The following is a 23,388-nucleotide window of genomic DNA, read 5'->3' on the forward strand; positions in this document are numbered from 1 at the left end:
AAAAAAAGGAAAACGATTTGTTAATGCTTTTTACTCTGACACCGTTTTACAGGAATAGATCATTCTGGTCTTCTTCTTCTAATGATGTGTTGTGGTCGTCTTGTTGGGGATCAATAAAGCGTCTGCCTTTTAAACTTAACTTTCGTCATGTGCTGCGTGGGAATAAGATAGTTCAGTCGTCATTGAAAAGACATTAGAGGGGAGCTGAGGTGAATTCCTTGCAGTCACAGATTGACCGCCACAGTTTGTTATGGCTCATATTGGTTAGGCTGCAGGAACGGAGCTATAGAGACGGCGAGCAGGGGCATTCGCCCCTGGGCCCAGGGCACTCCTGTATTGGTGCTGGGGGCCCGATTATGATCTTGTCAGGCCATATAGGGGGCCTGATAAGTGTTTTGCCCTGGGGCCTTGTGTGCAATTGATCCGCCATTGTTAGGCTGTTATTATAGGATGAGATGTGAGACTGTGCCGCTCTCTCCACTCTGAATTGATTTTCTTCAATGGCCGTAATGACAAAATATAATATCTGGGCCGGCATGATGTTTTTTTTGTCCCCACTGAATGTGTTTTCTTTGGTGTGTAAAGGTCAGTATTGAGTGCGGTTGCCTTGGTTGCCTTTGGTGGTTGTTATCAGAGAGGGTCTTAATTACTGTAACTCACCGATGTACATATTGATGTGAACATTAAAGCAGAGTTTAACCCCTGACAAGGTATCCTATTGCGTTTGTTCAAACCAAATAATCCTTGTTATTTCAAGTCAAATCCGTCGATGTATGTGCATTGCGAGTTTTAGCTTTTCAAAGTTACAAATCGAGAGATCTACTGTACTTTAGTAAGTCATCCTCTGTCTTATAAAGGCATTCCACAATACATGGAAGTTAGAGTATGACAGGAAGAGAGTGGGAGAGAGATATGGGACAGGACTGGCAAAGGCCCCAGGCCGGACTCAAACCCAGGTCTATGGACATGCAAGCCCATATGTGGGGTGTTAACGCGCTGCGCCACAGTGTCCCGCCCAATACGTGGCTGTCCTTGGTCCTCGCTTAGAATGTTGTGTCAACAGGGTTCCATATGTTTGTATTATTTCATTCTTATCAGCTTCTTAATATGCACGACCAATTGTGATCAAGTTTAAAATCTATCACAATAGATACTAATAGACCATTTGATTCTGATGTAGACATCACACATTGGCTTATCCGGTCTTTAGACTGCAGATCTTTATGCTTTCAACATTAAGAATTGTGAAAGCTGCTCTGAACAGGCATTTTGATTCTCTGGAAGACACCAGACAGCACTTATCCAGAGCCGCCCCTTGCTTACTTAGATTGTAGTGTCTTTTTTGCTTTCAGCATTAAGAAGTGAGAAATCTGTTGCATTCCATAGACATGAACCGAGACCCATTTCATTCTCAGGAAGTCACCCCACAGCATTTTCCCGGTGTTCCATGTTTGCTTAGATTGTTGTGTCTTCTTCACTTTCGACATAAGGAAGTTAGTGTGATAGACATGAACAGACCCATTTCATTCTCAGGAAGACGGCACACAGTGTTCCATGGTTGTTTGTCTGGCAGTGTCAGTAGCTCTTCTCTTTTCTGCTTCATCACGCTAGTCGTGTTTGACCGGCGCCCCCTTGAGACCCCCGTGGACATCATCCATCACAACCCTGCCAGGCAGCCCGGTCGCCGTAATTGTCACCTGCTCGGATGCATACGCAAGGCCCAATCAATGGCTCTCAACTAGAGCCAAGCAAACATTTGCGTAACGAGTGGAGGAGAAGGTGTGTCTGTGTGTGTGTTGTGAGTGTGTGTGTGTGTGTGTGTGTGTGTGTGTTGTGAGTGCGTGTGTGTGTGTGTGTGTGTGTGTGTGCAGGCGCGGAGTGGCCGTCGGGAGATCGGGGACTTGTCCCGGTGGGCCGCGGCCGTGAAATGTAACAATGCGGCCACATTGTGTTCCTAATCAGTCCTGAAGTTTAAACATTGTACTCATAAGCACTAACTTCCCACCTTCCACTTCCCTGTACTTCAATTCAACTGACTAGCCAGTATCTATACCGCATACCAGACGGCAATACCTTACTGACGGTGTCAAACAGTACATTGGCCACACCCCTTCTCTACTGATAATTTTCATACACCGTAGATCGCGGAAGTTTACAAGATCTTAGTAACACAGTTTCGTTTTCAGTATTTGAAGAACCTGTGATATGTATATTGGTTACCAAAGGATGGAAATATTAATAAATTATGATTTATTTTCCGATTTCCACACGACTGTTACAGTTTACAGTCTTTCCAGTCCAGATTCACTTGCTCTGTGGTTATTGACTTGGGTTACGAACAGACTCCACCAAGTGGTAAGGAAGAGAACTGCGCCTAACAGAAGCAATGGGTTTTGTTTTGATTTGTTAGACCGTCAGTATATCTCCTTATAGTCGAAATAATATTATTATCATACATATATTTATATGTGGTACATTTAGGATGTAGCCTATGTCTGAAGAAATGGAACAAAATAATTACCACACAAGATTCTGATGTGACCAGTGCTGGGTGTGTAGCCTAAGCTGTGGATTAAAGTAGAGTGATTGCAAGAAACAAAGACATTTGCTGCGACGAAGACAGCGTTTTAAGGTAGGCCTACACCGTTTGGTTATACATTTTGTTGACTTATGGTTGTGGTTTGAAGTAGCTATTAGGTTTGGCTTATTTGCTGCATGGTGGGTTTATTGCACAATGTAGACAGAGTTTTTGTAAGCTATAGGCTACTATACTATATTTTGTAAGCCTACTCTTCTAAAAATCCCCACACTCAAAACTTTGTGCCCATGCTCATCCTGTCTTCCTTAAACGATATTTCAATTTCAAACTGTCAAAATGACAGTGGAGTGCACATTTGCATGGAACAGTAGCGTGATGTAGCCTAACCTAGTAGGCCTATGAATGCTTTGGACTGTGATGATGGCTCCAGTGGTGTAGTCTACTTTTTGAAGTGGGTATACTGTATATTTGAGCATTTTTTGATGTGTGTACAGTCTACTGTATATATTTGTGCTATTGTAAATAATGGATCAATCAATTTTAAGTGGGTATACTGTAATCCCTGAAATTTTGAAATGGGTGCGTATATCTGCGTTTTACGTAGACTACACCACTGGCTGTGCATTTCATCAAGGTGTAGGCTACAATTCTCCACTTCAGGTTGATATTTTGACAACACTAATGTCCACATGTAGTACGACTGCAGATTTCGTGGCTTTTGTCTTTTTGGTTAGGAAACCATGTTGTTCGCTTTGTTTTTGTTTTGTTTTTTTAAAGAGGGCCGCCAAGGGGAAAATTCTCCCGGTGGGAAAAGGTGGGCCACTCCGCACCTGTGTGTGTGTGTGTGTGTGTGTGTGTGTGTGTGTGTGCGTGCGTGCGCGTGCACGTGTCTCCGTGTGTGTGTTGCGAGTGTGTGTGTGTAGGGGTGTGTGTGTGTAGGGGTGTCTGTGTGTGTAGGGGTGTGTAGGGACTTCTAGAGAGAAACATGAAGGTGAATTAAGTCATCCTGCTTTGACAGCACTTCCTCGACAAGGTCGCTTGTCAGTTACGAAACGCCAAAGTCAAACAGCCCGTAATGCCACAGCTCTGAGGAGAGCGGTGACAACAACACTGCTCTCTATTCAGCCAGTGCAGTGTAGTCGATCTTTTTAGTGTGGAGGTACACAGTATATGTGCGCGCAGTAGTAAGTACAGCAGCAAACCATGACTCGTAATTCAAGAAGCCATTGAGTTCACATGGCAACAACATTCTGTTCTCTCCGGCATCACGACATGCGTTGAATTCTCATAACATGCATCAGCGTAAATCAGACCCTGGCAGCTCCCATGTGTCAGGGGAAGGCAGCGGTCGTTAATATTCCCTTCCTGGCTGTAAATTTGGGGACGCGGCGAAATAATCAGCCTTATTGATTAATCTGTTTGAAAGGTTTCGACTCAACGGCTTGTTTCTTTTAGCCACTCCATCATCCTGTTTCTGTGTGGAATTTAATCATGTACAGACGCTCTGGTTAATTTATGAGTTACGTGAATGATTTCCTTATGGTGTGTTCGGTAATATGGACGGACAAAAAAAATCAACATTGGGAGTAAATGCGCGTCGCTCTGCCATTGCAAAGTTGTACTGTTCATTGAAAAAACTTTACTACCATAGCACCACTCTACTACGCCATTACACACAGATTTTAGTAATATATTATAGTTATACATGATAGTAATACTTGACTTGGTCATTGCCATTCTCACAACACATTTTTAAAAGGGCCTGTGTCTTAAACACACAAAGGTCTTTTATGTTGTCCACAATCCTAACACAAATCGAAGTGTTTATTTTTTTTGTTTTCCTCCAGGTGACGGCCAGGTGGACTTTGATGAGTTCATGACAATACTGGGCCCAAAGCTGCTGTCGTCGGAGACGAGAGAGAGCTTCCTGGGACACACAATAGACAGCATCTTCTGGCAGGTAAGAGGCCAGGTAAAGCCCCAAATCTCATTTACTTTCTCTATGAGCCTCAATTAAAAAGTTGTCAGCGTGCACAGATGGGAGGGCCAGGTCTGGTGGCACGGGGAGCAGGGTTGCCAGATGAGGCTGATTATTTCCAGCCCAAAAAATGCTTAAAACCCGCCTGGAAGCACTAAATCCCGCCCAATTCTATTAATTTCTATGGCAAAAAATTGGGCGTTTTTTTTACCTGCAAAATGTCATTTTTACCCACAGACGGACATCTTAAGCAGCCCAATTGGGCGGGAAACCGCCCAATCTGGCAACACTGACGAGGAAGGGATTCAGGGAGAACTACAGATGGTTCTGTGTTTCACACAAGCTGGAGATACGAGTCTCTCAGATCACGACTAGGGTTCACTTCAGATCAGATGAGATCCAACACTGGCTGCTTTCTTATTCTTCGCCGTTCTTGATTCGGCTCTTAAAAGCCTGTATCATTTTTCTTTGGTAGCAGCAAGTGCTCTTGGTGGTCCTTGGTAGTCCAGATTGGAAAAGGCTCTCCCGTTTCTTGTTGCCTTTATCGTGATGATCAGGAATGACCTTGGCAGACAAGCGGACAGATGTGCTAATGCAGACCTATAGATCAGTGGGCTGGATGGGGCTGACACCGGCTGTGATGGATGTGTATGTGGGTGGGGAGAGGGGAGAGATGGGAAAGGGGGGATAGGAGGGCACTCGGAGGGTAGAGACCTTAAGGGGAGATCCCTGGAGTCACAACTCCAGGTCCAACAAGCTCTCCCTCCCTCCCTCCCTCCCTCCCTCCTCCTTTGATGCTTTCGGGAAATGATGGAGCCGGTTGCCAAAAACAGTCAACGGTGACCTTCGTGTGACCTCTGGGGAGGAGGAGCTGTCGGAACACGTCTGCATCTGCCCACCGTGATGCCAGTGAGAGAAGGAAGAGATAGATTTTTAAAAAAGGAACGAGAGAGTGGCAGAGTGGCTTCCTCTCTTCCTTTCCCTTTTTTTTATCCCTGATGGACCCCCGTCCGGAGAGATTCAACACTCAGGCTCCTCATTGCATTAAAATTACATTTGAGCGCTGTTTGATGAACGAGCCCACTACTGTGTGCTCCTCCAAAAACTCATCTGTTGTAATTGTATGAGTTTTGTATACATTGTGTGAGATGAATCACTTGACTGGCAAAACAAGCTTTACTTCTTTTTTTTTCTTTTCTTTCTTTCGAGTCGACCTGACTTGAATAACAAGGAGCCTCTTTTCCTCCTTCCTGATTTGGGGGAGTGTCAGCTTGCTCTCCATTTTTAACGGGTCCTTAATGCCTCGTTGTCATTTTTCGCCAGTTATATTGTCATTTGGCATAGCGCTTTTAAGAGACGTACTGAGGGGATTATTACCCAGCATTTATTTCTCTCTCCTCAGACTTGGTCCATTTGGCCTCCCGATTTTGCTCCCAAGCTAATGTCACTTTGATTAACAGCAAATGACCCATCAATGTGCGTGTGAGTTTTTTTGATGGAATATCAAGTGTGTGATGACAGATTCGAATTTGGATAGGATCGGAAAATGTTGCCATAGTTACTCGGTCAGTAGTGTTCATTCTTCTCGAGGGATATGGGGAAATGGGACAAGGCTGGCGGAAAGGGGACTTTGGCTTGCCTGCTACTGCTCCGCTGCTTGTTGTTGTCTGGGTTCTCTCTCTCCATCGTCTGGGGCCGTTTATCTACTGACTCACTCCATCCGCTGGCTCAGTTTATTTTATTTTATTCCCTCCCAGAAATGGATTAGTGAGCTATCGATTTGGGCCTCAATTCTTTGGCCCCTAAATGGACTAATATTATCCGTTTTTTTTCTCCTCATAACAGTTCTGTATTTGCCCGTTACATGTTCAAAGGTCCATCCACCACTATTTTGAACGTGATTAAGGTACAAGCATACACTCTCATGGTTTTGGGAAGGGGCAAGTGCTGCTGGCTTTGGGTAAATGCATCTGCTAAATGTAGTGTTATGTAATGCTGGGGGTGTTTCCCATAGGCCTAGGCAGTAGAGCTTGTAAACAGACTGGTGCTGTGGGGATGTGTGGTGCACACAAAGCACGGGATGGAGGTGTTGGGCTCCGCTGGACTGACGACGTGTCCTCTCCATCAATCGTTGTCGGCTGCCACTGGTCCTGGCAATGCCTTGGATTCAAATCAAACCCTGAGCACTTGCTTTATAGGCCAATGAATTTTAGATGATTGTGTACAGTCCCGACCCTGTAAGGCTGCCCAGCCACACACAAACCCCAAGCAGCAGCGATCAACACCCCAAGATGGTTCGGGATGCGTGATGTGGAAGCTTGATTTTAAAGCTTAAAATGATCTGATGTGTGTCATGCATCTACATAAAAATATGCAAATACCCCGGAAGACGGATCATGTGTTTCTCCTTTATTTACTAGCTTGGTAACACGTGCTCAAAGTGAACAGGATGACTATCTACTACACACTTGTCTCTCAATTCTTCAGCGTGAGCTCCCTCACACGATTGCTTATATATGAAAACAGCCCATCAATGAAAAACAAGGTCAGAGGTCAACGTAAACATACAGGTGCTAAACAAAAATAAAAGGAATAAAACCTCCAACATAAATTACAGTGTCATAAAAAAAACAAACGAAAAATAAATTAGTTTATCCACATACACTACAGTGTGTGTGTTAACTTATGACTAACGAACACACTCATCACTCGTCATGCCATGGGTTGTATGGGGGGCATCATAGCCCATAAACCACTGTGCCGCCTCTGGCGTTGCCAGCGGTGATCCTGATTACGATGCATCAGCAGGAGAGTGAAACGAAAAAATCTGCCAATGAGCTAGCGGAAGGAGTCGGAGCGGAGGGTTTAATTATGTTTTATAAATTACGGTCGGGCCACGACGACAAACTTTTCTTGTGAGAGTAAGGCTGGCCGTTAAGTATTTATTCTGTCGGGGGTGACGGAGAAGGCTCCTGTCAGACTGCCTCCATCTCATCACGCCCTTCATTTGCTGTGAGAGCAGGCGAGGAGAGGAGTGGAGAGGAGTGCAGAGGAGAGGAGAGGAGAGGAGAGGAGAGGAGAGGAGAGGAGAGAAGGGGAGAGGCGAGGAGAGGAGAGGAGAGGAGAGGAGAGGAGAGGAGCGGAGAGAGAGAGTGGAGAGGAGAGGAGAGGAGAGGAGAGTAGGGGATGAGAAGGGGAGAGGAGAGGCGAGGAGAAGAGGGGAGAGGAGAGGAGTGGAGAGGAGAGGAGAGGAGAGGAGGGGAGAGGCGAGGAGAGGAGAGGCGAGGAGTGGAGAGGAGAGGAGTGGAGAGGAGAGGAGAGAAGGGGAGAGGAGAGGAGTGGAGAGGAGAGGAGTGGAGAGGAGAGGAGGAGAGAAGAGGTGTGGACATGAGAGGAGAGAGGAGAGGAGGGGGAGAGAAGAGGAGAGGAGGGAGGAGAGAGGAGAGGAGATGAGGGGAGAGGAGAGAAACGGGGGAGAGGAGAGGAGAGGAGTGGAGAGGAGAGGAGGGGAGAGAGGAGGAGAGGAGAGGAGCGGAGCAGACAGAAGAGGAGAGGAGAGGAGAGGAGTGGAGAGAAGGGGAGAAGTGAGGAGAGGAGAGAAGGGGAGAGGCGAGGACAGGAGTGGAGAGAAGAGGAGAGGAGAGGAGTGGAGAGGAGAGAAGGGGAGGGAATGAGTGGAGGGGAGAGGAGAGGCGAGGAGAGGAGAGGAAAGGCGAGGAGAGGCGAGGCAAAGAGAGGTGAGGCGAGGTGAGGAAATGAGAGGCGAGGAGAGGAGAGGTGGGGAGAGGAGAGGCGGGGAGGGGAGAGGCGAGGGGAGGCGAGGAGAGGAGAGGAGAGGCGAGGTGAGGAGAGGAGAGGAGAGGCGAGGAGAGGAGAGGCAAGGCGAGGTTAGGTGAAGTGGCCCTAACTCACCCGATAAGTTATTAATGCTGTGCTGTCATATGAACCGGCGCACTGCCCTCAAGACAGAGGCTAAGGGGACCACAGGAGGCTGTACCCTAGCCAGGCCCTCCTAGTGACGCTAAGGGGACCACAGGAGGCTGTACCCTAGCCAGGCCCTCCTAGTGACGCAACACCTTCAGCATTGCTACGATTACGATTGCAGACTGCTGTCACGTCAACAGCAATGCAAGTACTTTCTGAGCTCCCGAAAAATAGGGAACTCCTCCCACTTTGTCAGCAGGCAAACAATCATTAGCAAACCAAGGGAGGTGGGTAAACCATGTCGTTTGGGAAATGTTAATTGTTATGCTCTTGGTCAGACCAAGTCTCCAAGAGATTTGAAAGTCGATGATAATCAGGCTAGCTGTACCCCACTCAGTCCCCCGTCAGAGACTGGATTTAGTCACATGCAGCAGGACGGGAGCGTACCTATGTTTCCCGGGTCCTATGTTCCCCGGGTCCTATGTTCCCCGGGTCCTATGATCCCCTGGTCCTATGTTCCCCGGTCTTTGTATGGGACTGGGAAACTTAGGACTCTTTTTCTGAAAAAGGGTCCTATGTTCCCCGCATTATATCTGACAAGGGGATAAGGCCCAGGATATTTCTTGCACGAACGGTTGCCCTGCGTAATTCATGTCAAGTTTGTGCACGGTGGCAGCCTAACCCCAACCCTAACAACAACCCGCACTCGCCATTTGGCAGCAGTCTACATAGAAGCAGCAGGGAACATACAGTAGAATCTATATCATTTTATAGTGAATTAGTTGGTGTGCCAGGCAACATAGAACCCTTTTTTGAAAAGGGAACATAGGACCCAGGGAACATAGGGATGACCCGATCAGGACCACCCAATACAGACTGGCGAGGTTGGGGTTTTTATTCCAACATGGACTAGATGGTGACTCTCCTCATGGTCTTTTTTTTCTTCTTCTTTGGTTCTCTTCATCTTGCTCGCTCCAGCCTGTGTTTGTTTCTCTCTCTGTCACCCCCCCCCCCCCCCCCCCCCCCGTGTGTGTGTGTGTGTGTGTAAAGACCCTGTGTGTGTGTGTGCATTTGAACATTGGAAGACACCGTGTCTATGTGTGTGTGCGTTTAAAGACGGTGTGTGTTTGTGTGTGTGTGTGTGTGTGTGTGTGTGTGTGTGTGTGTGTGTGTGTGTGTGTGTGTGTGTGTGTGTGTGTGTGTGTGTGTGTGTGTGTGTGTGTGTGTGTGTGTGTGTGTGAAGACAGCGTGTCAATGTGTGTGTGCATTTAAAGACAGTGTGTGTGTGTCTGTGTCTGTGTCTGTGTCTTGTGTGTGTGTTTGAAGACAGTGTGTCTGTGTGTGCATTTGAAGACAGCGTGTCTAATGTGTGTGTAAGTTTAAAAACAGTGTGTGTGTGTGCGTGTGTGTTTGTAGACTGTGTGTGTGTGTGTTTTCATCAGGGGGCTGCCTGTGGCCTGTGTCTGCATGTTCCTCTCTGTGTGCATGTGGTGCATCTGCAACTGCAGTGGTTGTCTGTGAGGGCGTGTGTGTGTGTGTGTGTGTGTGTGTGTGTGTGTGTGTGTGTGTGTGTGTGTGTGTGTGTGTGTGTGTGTGTGTGTGTGTGTGTGTGTGTGTGTGTGTGTGTGTGTGTTTCTCTTTGTGCGTGTGTGTGTGTGCGCGCGTGTGCATCTTTGTGTGTGCGTGAGTGCATGCGTGCGTGCGTTTTCACTAGTGAGTGCGTACCTCCCGTCAGGCACTCCGAGCAGCACACCATGCCGTGTTTCACCTCGTAACGTGTCTTGCATCTTCACACGCTTCCCAGATCTTAAGTTCACCCTCTCCCACAATCCTCTGGGGGACCTTCTACAAGGAAGTGGAATCTCCTCCACACACACCCAGCGCACCCAGCTGCCTACTCCTACTCTTTTATTCACCTCCACCTGACTTCTCTCTTGTTCTTTATTCTCATTCTTTTGTTTTTCCTTCTATCTCTCAACCTTTCTTCCTTTCTTTCTTTTGTTCTTTCTTTCTTTCTTTCTTTCTTTCTTTCTTTCTTTCTTTCTTAAGATATCTTTTTTTAAACTTTATTCACGATAGGACAGTGAAGGTGGTGACAGGAAGTGAGGGGGGAGAGAGAGACGGTTAAGGGCCGGCAAAGGATCCGGGCTGGGAATTGAACCCGGGTTGGCTGCATAGCGAATGAGTGCCCTACCGTTAGGCCACAGTAGGGCCTCTTTTGTTCTTTCTCCTTCTTTCTCTTCCTCTTCCTCTTCCTCTTTCTCGTTCTCTCTCAGTATCTCTACCTTTCTCTCTCTCCCACTCTCCCGTCCTGTTCTGATCAGGTCATTTGTCCGCTGTTGCACGACCAGAAATCTGTCCATGAATCCCCCAGCACCACCGTTTTGCTAATGCGCATCTCAGTTAATTATTATATCTCTGTTCCACTTTTATTAATCAGACTGAGGCGTGAGAGAGACCCTACCACATCTGGCTAATGACATGGTGATTTCCTTCACAGCACACTTTGTGATGAACGGTCACAAAACGCTACACAATAAACGAGAATACATGCACGGTGTGCGGCAGTTTACCTGGAGCCAGCTAAAACACTGATTAGCATTTCAATGTGAGAAAAAGTGAGAAGCAAAAAGGGCATTTTTTTTTAGTTCTTGGAAGGGTTTTGCTACACTACTCCCTCCCTCCCACGACCTTGAGTTTTTAATTGCACCCTCCACTTCCCCTCCGCAGGAAGGGCCAGTCTAGTCTCTGTGTCAGATTTGGGTCTGGATGAGGTGCGGTTTGTTGCACCATCTGTTCCAGACACTGTATCAGCTACTCTCTTTTTCTCTCCCTCTCTCTCTCTTTATGCTAGTCCTCCTTTTTCTCTCATTTTTTTGTCTTTTTTTTTACCTCCCTTTCCTTTCCTCAGCTCTGTTCGTTTGGACTGGTGCCCGTGTCCCATTGATACGGAGATGTAAATTGCCACCATATCATTTATGCATGAAGTTTTGCTGGACTATTACAGTCGCTAAAATATTAAACAAATGATGTATTATGAGTCACCCCCGGGCTGTGCTGCAGAGAGGCAGAGGAGTCTGTCTGGCTGCCTTGCTGCTCAGCGGCGGTATAGCAGGCAGAGACGCAGGTCAGAAAACCGGCTGTCTTGGGTGGAAATGAACCACAGCTAGGCTGTTACATTACATTACATTACATTACATTGCATATGGGAGATGCTTTTTTAACCAAAGCCACTTACATTCGAGGACAATATCATAGCCGGCATCACTAGTAGAAATAAACTGTACAGGAAATATACAGAACAGCAAGTGCAGATGCTAAGTAGGGTTAGTTTTTTTCTAAAGGTACAGTACATTAACACGTGGTTAAGTAGAGTGCAAACACACACATACAGTACACATCAGTTCAAGCATGTTGCTGTTGCTCAGGAAAGGATAAAAAAGTGTGGACGCTTTGACTTTACTGACTCATACATTTCTCCTAATTAAATATTTACGAGCTTTCCCCATCTCTGGCGGCAGGATTTTGATTTTCATGAAAATTGAGCGTGCACTTGAGATCAGTAGCAGGAGGTGTGCCATGCAGTATGTGCCATGCATATCGAGTATGCTCCAAGACCTGACATCCTCGGAGTTCCCTATACACACACGTGTGGCTGACTTTCACATCCATGGTTGAAATTGTCATTAAGTTGACCTTGTCTATGTACTGTTGCATACTGTAGATGCCAACTCCAGAGTTTCTTCAATGCTCTACACCTACAGTGTATTCCATCCCCTTTTTCTTAGTCTCAATGATTTTCCATTATTTACAATATACGGGCCAAAGACTTTTATTTGGGTTCAGACGTCAGGAGGTGCAACGACATCTAATGCCCATAAATGAATTAGTAATTGGTGGTTAATATGCTGCAATGAATATGTTTCTTAGATAGTCCACTATAAACAAACATTGAAAATCCATGCAATAGTGGCACTGGCTGTCGTTGCGCCACGCTGACGTGTGCTACTGCTGAAACGTCCCTGACCCACATAGTACATGACATGTCCACTAGTGGTGTCAACAATGATCGATTCGGCGATCCAATCCAATGCGGGGCATGGACGATCCAGGATCGATGCGGCAATTTTTTTAAGTTTCAATTACTTCCGTGGATATTTCGAGAGCAAATGAATGTTAAATTAAATAAAAGTACTTCAAAGCATTGCAAAGCAAGACTGATCCAGACTGATCCAGAAAACAGCCAATGAATTGTTGCTCAGTATCTGACTACTTGTATTGCCTCATCATGACGAAACATGAAACATGATGAAACATTTGCTTTGCTTTCAGTAGAAATGCAGTGCATTGCAATACATTGTAGAATAATTGAATCGTATCGGATCGAATTGCATCGAATCGAATCGAATCGGATCGCTACCACCCGAATCGTGATCAAATCGGATCGTGAGGGCAGTGCCAATCCACACCACTAATGTCCACACTTCTTATATACAGTACATACAGTACAGAGCTATATACAGTACTGTAAGTATACACTAGATGCTAAGAGATTCTCTCCTCTCAGCCATTTAGCTAGTGTTTGGCCTGCTTTTTAGGCATAAACTTTATCACTGTGTACTTAGCGGGGTTTATTGTAGTTTTGCCTCAACAGGGAAAGAGAATGGACGGATGATTGATGGTGCTTTGGCATGTGTCTACAGGCGGAAATATTTTGTGGAGTAAATTGACAGCCTGCTGAAAAGAGTGATGGAGCCTCGCTAAATTGAAGCTTTGACAAAATGCAGCCAAGTGTTTATAACTGCTGGGCTTTTCTTTCTTCAAAGATCCAATTTATGCCTCTTCTGGCCAAATTGGGTGTAGAACGACAAAAGATGAAGAACACAGCATTGCAAAAGCCCCTTCAGAAGAAGAATTTTTCAGCAATTTGTCACTCTCCAGGCCTGTTATTTCAATGGCTAGCTTAATTAGCTACAACAGGGCAAACCTGATTGACATGCGGCATGTTCATCTCATATGCCGTAGCCTTGGGCTTTTTTTCCATGGTATAATTTAGTAATCAGAATAGATAAGTGAAATAAAATGATAATAAAACCATCACACTGCAGTGGTCTTTTAACACCCATACGCACAGTGCTGGGGAGGACGGTACTGTAGGTTTGCCAGATGCAAATATAGGGCTCAGCCAATCACAGTGCTTCATGAATAGCCAATGGCATTAAGTCAGACCTCAGGGTCAGATCTCAAGGGTGGATAGATCCGAGTGGAGGCCATGCTGAAGTTGACTGCCTCTGAGGCAGTGGTTGAGGATAGAAAAACAAGTCAAAACTCGGCTCTCTCAAAGCACAATAATTTTAACCACTATTACACATACCGTAAACATGTTCTGCGTACACATGATCAAGATAGTGGTTGATGATTGAAAAAAAAATGCTTCTCTCTCAAAGTAATGTTGTCAAGACAGTGGTTGATGATTGGAAAAAACACTTCTTTCTCAAAGTAATGTTGTCAAGACAGTGGTTGATGATTGGAAAAAAACGCTTCTTTCTCAAAGTAGTATTACAGTACCTTCAATTTGCACTATTAGCCATACGCATACACACGTTCTACATACCGTACATTATGTCAAGACAGCAGTAATTAGTGTTATCAGATGAGAAGCATGTAGCACAACTAGAAAACTGTGTTCCACGAGGCATGATGAGTAAAATGGAGTGTGCTGATGATGAGAACCGACAAGCTGCCTCCACCGCACCGCACAGTTACAGTGTACGTGCCATTTAGTGAGACGTGTGATGACGGCCGGGTGGCAGATTGAAAGAGAGTGGATATCCAGTAGGAATCAAATATGAATGTCATGGTGGTGGGGGTGTTTGTTTTTGAATACTAATGACCTTAGCACTTGTAAACAAAATGGTAAACAGAGCAGGGAGCGCAACAGAAGTTGACGTGCGTTGCAAAAAAGAAGGGATAAATTAGATTAAGGTGCTCAGATAGATTGTCCAAGACACACACCGCAGAGAATATGTGAAGAAGAGGAAAACGAAAATTACTAGAAAGAATCGCAGACAATGGGTGAAGGTGAAAGTAGCTGTAATGAATGAATATTTTAAGGGCTCTAAAAAGTCTGACTTTGAGAAGCACTCTACAGAAAGACCATTATAAGTCAAATGTGATTCCTCCACATTCAGTTGGACGTCATAGATCATTTGTTTGGCCAGATTGGACTGGTATTGAAGTACATCTTGTGTCTCATCTACTAAATTGGGAGGCCATAAAATCTTAAAGATAAAAACTGGTCTCCTTCTCATTATCATTGACATTTCCAAAAGATGTTCTTTCAAAGGCACTAAAGTCTGGTATCTCTAAGCTGCACTCAATATGTAAAATCACGCTTTTTTGTCTGTAGTGCTCCAGCCATGCCTTTGATTTGGCACTCTCAAGGTCAGAAGCTCTGTAGAATGGGTAAGCGGTTAGGGCAGCAGACTTGTAGCCCAAAGGTTGCCAGTTCGACTCCTGACCACCCAGGTTAGTGGGGGGAGTAATTAACCAGTGCTCTCCCCCATCCGCCTCCATGACTAAGGTACCCTGAGCATGGTACCGTCCTGCAGCACTGCACCCTTTCGGGTTCCATTGAGGGCTGCCCCCTTGCATGAGTGAGGCATACATGCAAATGTGTTGTGTGCAGTGTGCACTTGTGTGCTGTGTCAAAAACTTCAGAATGTTGATTCGATTTTTGATTTGTTGCTGTTGGCAATTAGTCAGGTGCGAGGGAAAATATGTTAAGTTGAAAAAGTAAAGGCCATGACTTTGAAGGACATTGAGTCTTTGTGAGAATGAGACTGACGTTCTGTCAATAGGGAGGATCCTGCCCAGAATAAACTTAACACAAGGCTGAGAGGCTATAGACGTAGGTCACCCTGGACCTTAATGTTTGGGGTATCAAGACAGGCATTACGATTTAAGGCTAAGGCTAAATTTATTTGTGCTGAGGACCACTTGCAATTTGGAAAATGGCCAATGTACCGCAGTTCAGTGCTGTTCAGCTGTCTTCCTGAGAACACTAGCATTTGGGATGCTTATTGGGAGAATATAGAAAACATTTTGTTGTTGTTTTTGTTAATCAAGCTCAAGGTTGTTTCACCTCAGCAAACATCTAACAGTACCTTGTGTGACTCCTAGATAATGATAAGTATAGTGCTGGAGAATGTGGTAATATTAACCCCTTAACGCAGAGCCTATGTTATAACCTTACTGTCACCAAAATTGTAATGGCTGTCTCAATCTGTTACTCAAGGCTTTCGGTACTGTCGTAGCTATGTTGTTATGATGTAGTTGAGTATTTTCAGCAAATAGTGAATAGGTCCGCCGGCGACCCCATCTGCACTAAGAGGCCACATGTAAATATACATAATGATAAATTTGTGTCTTTGAAAGTCGAAGTGTTGTGTGCCATGTGTTACAAAAGGGAATGAAGGGGACAAAAAGTTTTTGCACAGGGCAGTTTAGGACACATTACAAATGCTGACAGGGTGACTGGAACTTTGATATAACATGTAACCCAAATGAATAATAAACTTCATGCCTCCAGGCACTTCCTCGCATGGTGCATCAGTTAGGTCATAAACTCACAGGCCACAGCTATATGAATTCATATGATTTAACAACAAAACAGTTTGTCATCTTGAAAGGCACACAAATGTATTCAGGAAATCTTTAACAAACATTTATGCAGCATGACAGGTACACATTTTGTATACAGGGTCCTGCTTTTCGCATTGCACCTAAAAATGAAAAGTCAATGCCTTGTGTACCGATGACTTGTGTATGGAAGAGGTAGATATAAACATATTACTTTTTTATTTCTGGGAATAAGAAAATAAAGTTGATAAAAAAGTAAACAGTAATGCATCATCTCAGGAAAATGGAAAAAGCACAGAAGGTCAGAGGACTATACTGGAAACGTCATCTACCTGCCAAATGTAATTAAAATAAACTCAAAACAAGATTATCAAAAAGAGAATTCTAAGGACTGTGCAAACTTTTATTCACAAAGGACTTCACTGCTCTATGCAAAGTAGGACATCTGGTCATCTTTTGTGGAGCTGATATCGTTGATAACAAGATGGCAAACCTGGAACATTTTTTCCCCCTCTTTACAAAATGAGGTGCACTTGGAAATGCCTACAAGACTTTGACATTAAAAAACGAGGAAGTTAAATTCAGGGGGTTGTCAGTCTGTAGAGAAAAGTGGACTTTTTCTCTGGCTGGCAGAGCTTGAATTTCCATTAGATGTTTTAACATGATGTTAATGATCAGCCTGGGGCATAAGGTGTTGCAGCCCAGCCTGCACTCTCAGATCATTCTCCTGTTGAGTCTAGGGCTGGGCAATATAACGATATATATCGTGATATAAAAGTGTATATCGTGACCTTTCTCCTAAATCGTTTATATCGTGATAGTAATTTTATCAATTTTATATAATTGAATATCATTTAATTACATTTCATGTTGTCACAATACACAATATAAGTTCATGTAACTGTAAAAATAAGAATAAAAAGATCCATTTTAAAGAAAGGTTGTTTTGCGACATGAAAAAATAAAGAGCAAATAAAGAGAATAACTGAAAACGTATGTAATTGTGCTATATGGTGATATATATCGTTATCGTGATATAAAGTAATCCATATCGTGATATAGTTTTTTTTCCATATCGGCCAGCCCTAGTTGAGTCAGACCTTACTTCAAAATGGTCTCAAAATGGACATAGTGGAGTGGTTGTCCCTGGGTTGTAGTTGTAGGGTTGAACACCTCATTTACTGTACAGTACGGCAGTAGGTGATCTGGCCATGAATCCTCTCAACTTTCTGTTGGAGTGAAAGCAGAGATTGTGGATGAGGTGGAGGCGATTCAAGTCCGCACTTTTCCAGAATCCATGTGACATCAGACCAGAGGAGCTGAAGAATTTATGGATTTCCCTTTCCACCGCCACAGAAAAAGAAGGAGGGAATCCAGGGTCTTCTTTTTGTAGTAGACTTTTTTTAAATTTGACAGGACATTGTGAGAGGTGGACAGGAGGTGAATTGGGAGAGAGATGGGGAGGGGTCGGCAAAGGACCCGGGCCGGGAATCGAACCGGGGTTCAGCCGCATGTCAGGCAAGTGCCCTACCGGTTGGCCACGGCAGGGCCGAATCCAGGATCTTCTATTACATGATATACTATAACCTGCTTTACTACTGATACAGGTTCGTGGAACACCGCCTTAGTCTCCCATTTATTGACTATCTTTGGTGAAAGCTGAAAGATTGCCCTTTGCAGCATTCAATACAGATATCGACCCATCAATCAATCAAGAAATCAATCGACTAAGCAAAACATATTTGCATAGCACATTATCATAATCAACCATTCAATGCGCTTAACCGTGAAGCAGTGTTCGAATTACGTGGGAGCCAAAGGGAGCTGAGCTCCCTTTCCCTCAGTGGCCAAAAAAAAAAAAATCCCATAAGTTATCCAAGACAGTCTCTCACGCCATTCACCATAGACTAGGCTACTAGGCGTAGGCCTACCCTAATATCTGTAGGCTAGTAATCTTAAAACAAGAGATCTACAATATAATAATAAATGGGCTAATAGCCTATAATCATGAATAAAACTCATTTCCAATCCCCCTACAACCACACCTTTGTAGGCTATCGCCTGCATTTCACCACCACACCAACATGCGCGCAAACCATCCGAAGATAACGCCGCCTGCTTCTGAATCTAAAAAAGTGACCTACTGGTAACCTTCTGTTTCGTCGAAATCAATTAATATATATATATTTTTAAATGCATGCCGTCATCGTCTTCTGTTCAGTTCCACCATGCCAGCGAAAAGGCCACCCCACCAGAGATCATCCATTAATCTCGCACCGTTCGGATTCACCACGAAAAAAAGCTGTGTCGGACTTTGCAGAGAACAGTCCAGCTAGCATCCACTAACCAGACAACTAGCTCCACTGAGCACTAGGCTACTTCGGATGCTTGGATGAATGGGACAGTGCTATGTAAACGGCTCAATTTGTGAAGTTATGAAAAATAATTAATATCTGTTCATGGCAGTCTTGCGCAAACAACTAATTGAAATGGCCAATGTTAATCAAAAAAGGCAGGAATAAAAGTGGTGAGGGGATTTGTAATGTGCAGCCGTGGTTATCAAACTGCTGGGTTATTCTGAACCAAAAACTTAATAAAAACTATCATCGCAAGCAGCACTGCTTTGCCGACGTTTGCGGAATGGGACAGGGACAGAGACACAGACGATCCAACAGAGATAAACAAACTACGCACCCTGCGCCTCACTGTTTGATGGCTTGGAGGATTTAAAAAAAACTATAAGGACATCAGCATCTTCCTGGAATAATCATCTAACAGCTAAAAAAATGGTGACATTTTGCCATGATAATACTTTCAGTATGACCAGTAAAGTTTTGAAGGTTCAAGTGTTGAAAGAACTATCCAAAATGTACTGTGTGACGATGATGATGATGGTGATGATGATGATGAAGAGATCATTTTTGGCTGGCTGAGGCTCAGAAGACCAAACCTGAATCCCTGTTGTCATGGTCCCACTAGACTAGATAACTAACCCGCGTGTGGCTTCAACGTTTGTGTTATCAATGCTCCCACACTTTAGATGTGTTGCCTCAGAGCTGGTGGAGAAGCATACAGTAGCTGGGAGAAAAATGTGTAATAACTTGGTTTTATTCATCTTACATTATTAGATTATCTAATGGAATTTCACAGCGCTTCGCATGGCTGGTGTGTGTGTATGTATGTGTGTGTGTGGCTGTGTGACTGAGAAAAAAGCGTGGGTGTGTGAATTGCGGGTGGAATCGTGAGTGGGTAGGGTATGTGCAAGCAAGGTAGAGAATATATATGCTTTAAATATATGCAATTGTGACGGTTATCTCTGTGAAATCCAGCCGCCTAATTCACGGCGTCTCTATAAGGCTTTTTAATTTGGTGCTTTAATTGTGTGGCAGTTCCCGCTGATTATTCACAGGGATCGTCAGATGTAGCACATTAAGGTCTCACTTATCCGCCATGCACTGCACCTTCAGCTCTGCTCTCCTCTCGCTCCCGTGCAGGCAATCTTTCACCTTGTCCGTTATTTGCTCAAATGGGACGAACTTGTTGGCACTTAAGGTATCGATCCCTGGCGATACTCTGTCATCACTCTTTTGTTATGTTTTTTTCTGAGTTGAGAGAAAAAAAGATACAAAAAAACAAATTAAACAAGCGATAGCTCAAGGGCCAAGGCTTCATCAAATTCTATTCATCCTGTGTCTCTCTCAGGCCGTTTTTTCGTTCCTGGGTCTGTCTGCCGTGGCCGTTATTGAGTACGAGGGAAGATATGCATAATTCATGGATGGGGTTTAATGATTTTGTGTGTTAGTGAGCCGAGAGGAACAGGGTTTCCTTCTCTTGCTAAAGGAGACTCATGTGTGTCCGTCAGCCTTTTAAATCATCTGCCCTTTAGTGGTCAGTCATTATTAGAGGTGTAAATAATAATCTAACTGTTTCGATGCATCGATCCTTTGGCCGACGACTAATCGAACCGTATCATATCATGGGGCATTCTTAAAGTGATATTGTCCCGTTTTTGGAAATAAGCTTATTTTACACCTCCCCTTGAGTTAAATAACAGTGTTTTAGTGTTCTCCTATACTTTCAACCGTTCTCTGGGTATAGTAATGCAAATTTTACCTCCAAGCAGTTAACATTGAGACCAGCCGGCGGTCTCATAGGACTCAATGTTAACTGCTAGCTTGGAGGTAAAATTTGCACTGCCATACCCAGAGAACGGTTGAAAGTACAGGAGAACGGCAAAACCCTATTATTTAACTGAAAGGGAGGTGTAAAATAGGCTTATTTCCAAAAATGTGACAGTATCACATTAAGTAAGGAAAATAATTGAATCGCTGGCCCCTGTCTAATGCCCTAGCTCCATTACATAATAGAAGTGGAAAAGTAATTGGAAAAATTAGAATCGTATCGTATCGTGAGGAATTCTTAAGTATCAAAAATAATCGAATCCCTGCTTTAAGAAATCGATACCGTCATCGAAATCACATCGTCATGGAGGCTGTGATTTACACCCCTAGTCATTGTAAATTACGCAGTGTGTTGGAAAGCTCAAAAGGTGAAGCTATACTTAGTTACTATATGTGGATATACGTAGACATGTAGATTGAATACTTTGGATACCACAGACCTTAGAGTATATCATTCTCATTCTAGCCGTATTGTAGCATAATCAGATCTGGATTAACAGGTGTTAATGATAATGACTTATCTGACAGAGGAAATGGATCTCTATCTGCATGTAATTCACATGTAATGTGGTGTGTTACTGTATGTTGTATGTGGCATAGTCCAAATGACCTAATTTATTCTGATTGCATACAATGATTAATTTCCCAGCCAGGCAATGTGTTGCATGTTAATTTTCCCTTGGTCGTTTGAGTGCTGCGCCAGCCCCCGTAGAGAGCATTTCCATTTTTTGTCATGTCTGGGGAAAAACCGCAGGCTTCATTTGTTTCGATCTCTTGTGGCTGGACCTGATTTTGGCCAAGATCCAACAGTTTTGTTGCTGGACTACAGGTTCACAAAGGGGCTAAATTGGGCTAATTTTCAGAATGCAACAGGACAAGAATACAAACTGATCAGAGAAACTCTAATAGCAGGAAACATTTTAAGTGAAAGTGAAAGCCCACCTGGGAAACTCCAACTCATATTGCCATTGTGACACAGGACTCCACAACACATAAGTGCACACTGCACACAACGAAATTGCATTTATTCCTCATCCGTGCAAGGGGGTAGCCCCCAATGGCGCCTCAAGGGAGCAGTGTGGCAGGATTGTACCATGTAAATGGTACCTTAGACATGGAGGAGGATGGGGTAGTGCACTGATTAATTACTCCCCCCACCAACCTGGGGGGTAGGGAGTTGAACAGGCAACCTTTGGGCCACAAGTTTGACGCCCTAACTGCTTACCCATGACAGCCATGATTTTGGCCTTTTAGATGAAGTTGCTTAGCAACTGAAATAAGTTGATTTGTATTTGAGAACAGCACAATATTGAAGAATGTATTAAACCTTTGCTGTGGCCATGAATGTTCCCAGTGTTAATAAGTAAGGCAGACAAGGCTGTTCGGTTGAGCTTTTTCCTACAGAAAGGCCCGGGGCAGGGCCAATTGTTCACTTAATTCAGATCCGCCAGTAGTTCATTCTTGGAAAGGTGTGCGCGTGCGTGCGAGAGAGAGAGAGAGAGAGAGAGAGAGAAATCGTCAGTCAGTCAGTAGTCAGTCAGTATGTTGATGTAGGCTATTTTGCACTCTTAACTACCAGCTTTTGCATTCTATCTCCTTCCATGTCCTCTCTTAGTTTAGTTTTCGTATTGCAAAGATCCATCACCAGCACCGTGAAGGGGACAAGCGAATGTAAAAATCGCAAACAAACAAAAACAAAGAAAAAAGGACTGCATAACAGCACATTGACAACAGACCAACAATAATTACAGACAAGGTATTATTTGTTTTTTGTGCTCTGTGTGTGCCCGTAATGTCGCAGTGATCTTGCTCGGCCTTGTCCCAGGTACAAGCCTCTCAGGAACACTACATCGTCTTAGCCTGGAGGTGGTGACGTGGCGTTAATGTAACTTGGCACCAACACATCTCGCTTCTACAAGGCTGGACTGGTAGTCTGGCATACAGGGAATTATCCCGGTGGGCCGACAGTCATCAGGGGCCGATGCTGTTGATTGTTTTTTTGCTTGTTCCACATTTTCCCTCAGTGTATCAGTGTATCCGTGTATCAGTGTATCCGTAGCCCCTTAATGCACGCCGTACCTCCTGTGTCACGCTGTAATAGACATTGAAAGTTAACTATAGTACTACACTACTATGACAGTACATTAGTAATACATTTCGACTTGGTCATTGCCATTCTGGTAACAGCTCATTTATAATGCCGTGTCTTAAGGGGTTAATACAGTGGACCAGTGGTGTAGTGTACTTTTTTGTAGTGGGTATACTGTATATTTGAACATTGTTTGAAGTGGGTATACTGTTTACATTTGTGCCATTCTAAATAATGGATCAATCAATTTTAAGTGGGTATACTGAAATCCCTGAAATCCCTGGGTTTGAATTGCTTGAAGAAGGTCAGTAGACCGAAACGTTGCATTAAACCATGCAAATGTGAACAGTGTGCGGGAGCTTTCTTTGATCTAACGTTGGTGACTTTGGGGTTCCACTCCTACGCACCTGACCAAGGAGGTGTGCAAGAAAATCTTCACTTACTATACTGAAATCCCTGAATTTTGGAAGTGGGTATACTCCATATACCTGCGTTTTACGTAGACTACACCACTGTAGTGGACTGAGCCCATCATAATTGTAGTATGGGGGTGCGGGTGAGGGGATGGTATATGCCAAAATGCCCGGGCTGGTTTGTGGTCCCAGTCCAGCCCTGCGCTTCTATATTCCACCCCAGCCCCATGCTGTGCTGCCGGGAGCTGTGCTGTACTCCCATCTCTGTTGACTTGTCTGGGACATGTCGGGCCGGTGTTAGCTGCCTTGTGTTTTTTGTTTGGACAGAGAGCCTCAGTGCATAGCACATTAGAGGTCATTGTAAATCGGTCCAAGTTGTACTTTTCTTGACGGGCACTCAATGAAGACAGTAAAGCTCCGCGTTCCGAGTCACACAGGCACCGTCGACTGTGATTGCTTTTGGAGGACAGGGACGCTAGCACCATACTCAGCCGGGACAAACACCAATCATCCTCATAACAATAAGACCACGACACCATGTCCCATATCTGGCAATGAGGATGGCATGTTAATGTTACTTCATGATTGACATTGAGTGTAATTAAATGATTTCCACTGATTTC

At 44.3% G+C, this 23,388-nt stretch overlaps 1 protein-coding gene across 1 annotated transcript in view; it reads left to right on the plus strand.

The window, feature by feature from the left end:
- The window catches only part of caln1 (calneuron 1), an 86,080-nt gene that overhangs the window by 29,047 nt on the left and 33,645 nt on the right, over window positions 1-23,388 (plus strand). The window contains exon 4 of the mRNA XM_063204413.1: window positions 4,387-4,499. Within this exon, the coding sequence (XP_063060483.1) occupies window positions 4,387-4,499 (113 nt within the window). The remainder of the gene's footprint in view (window positions 1-4,386; window positions 4,500-23,388) is intronic.

The sequence above is a fragment of the Engraulis encrasicolus genome, chromosome 8 (genome assembly GCF_034702125.1).
Source record: "Engraulis encrasicolus isolate BLACKSEA-1 chromosome 8, IST_EnEncr_1.0, whole genome shotgun sequence".
Classification (NCBI taxonomy): Eukaryota; Metazoa; Chordata; class Actinopteri; order Clupeiformes; family Engraulidae; genus Engraulis; species Engraulis encrasicolus.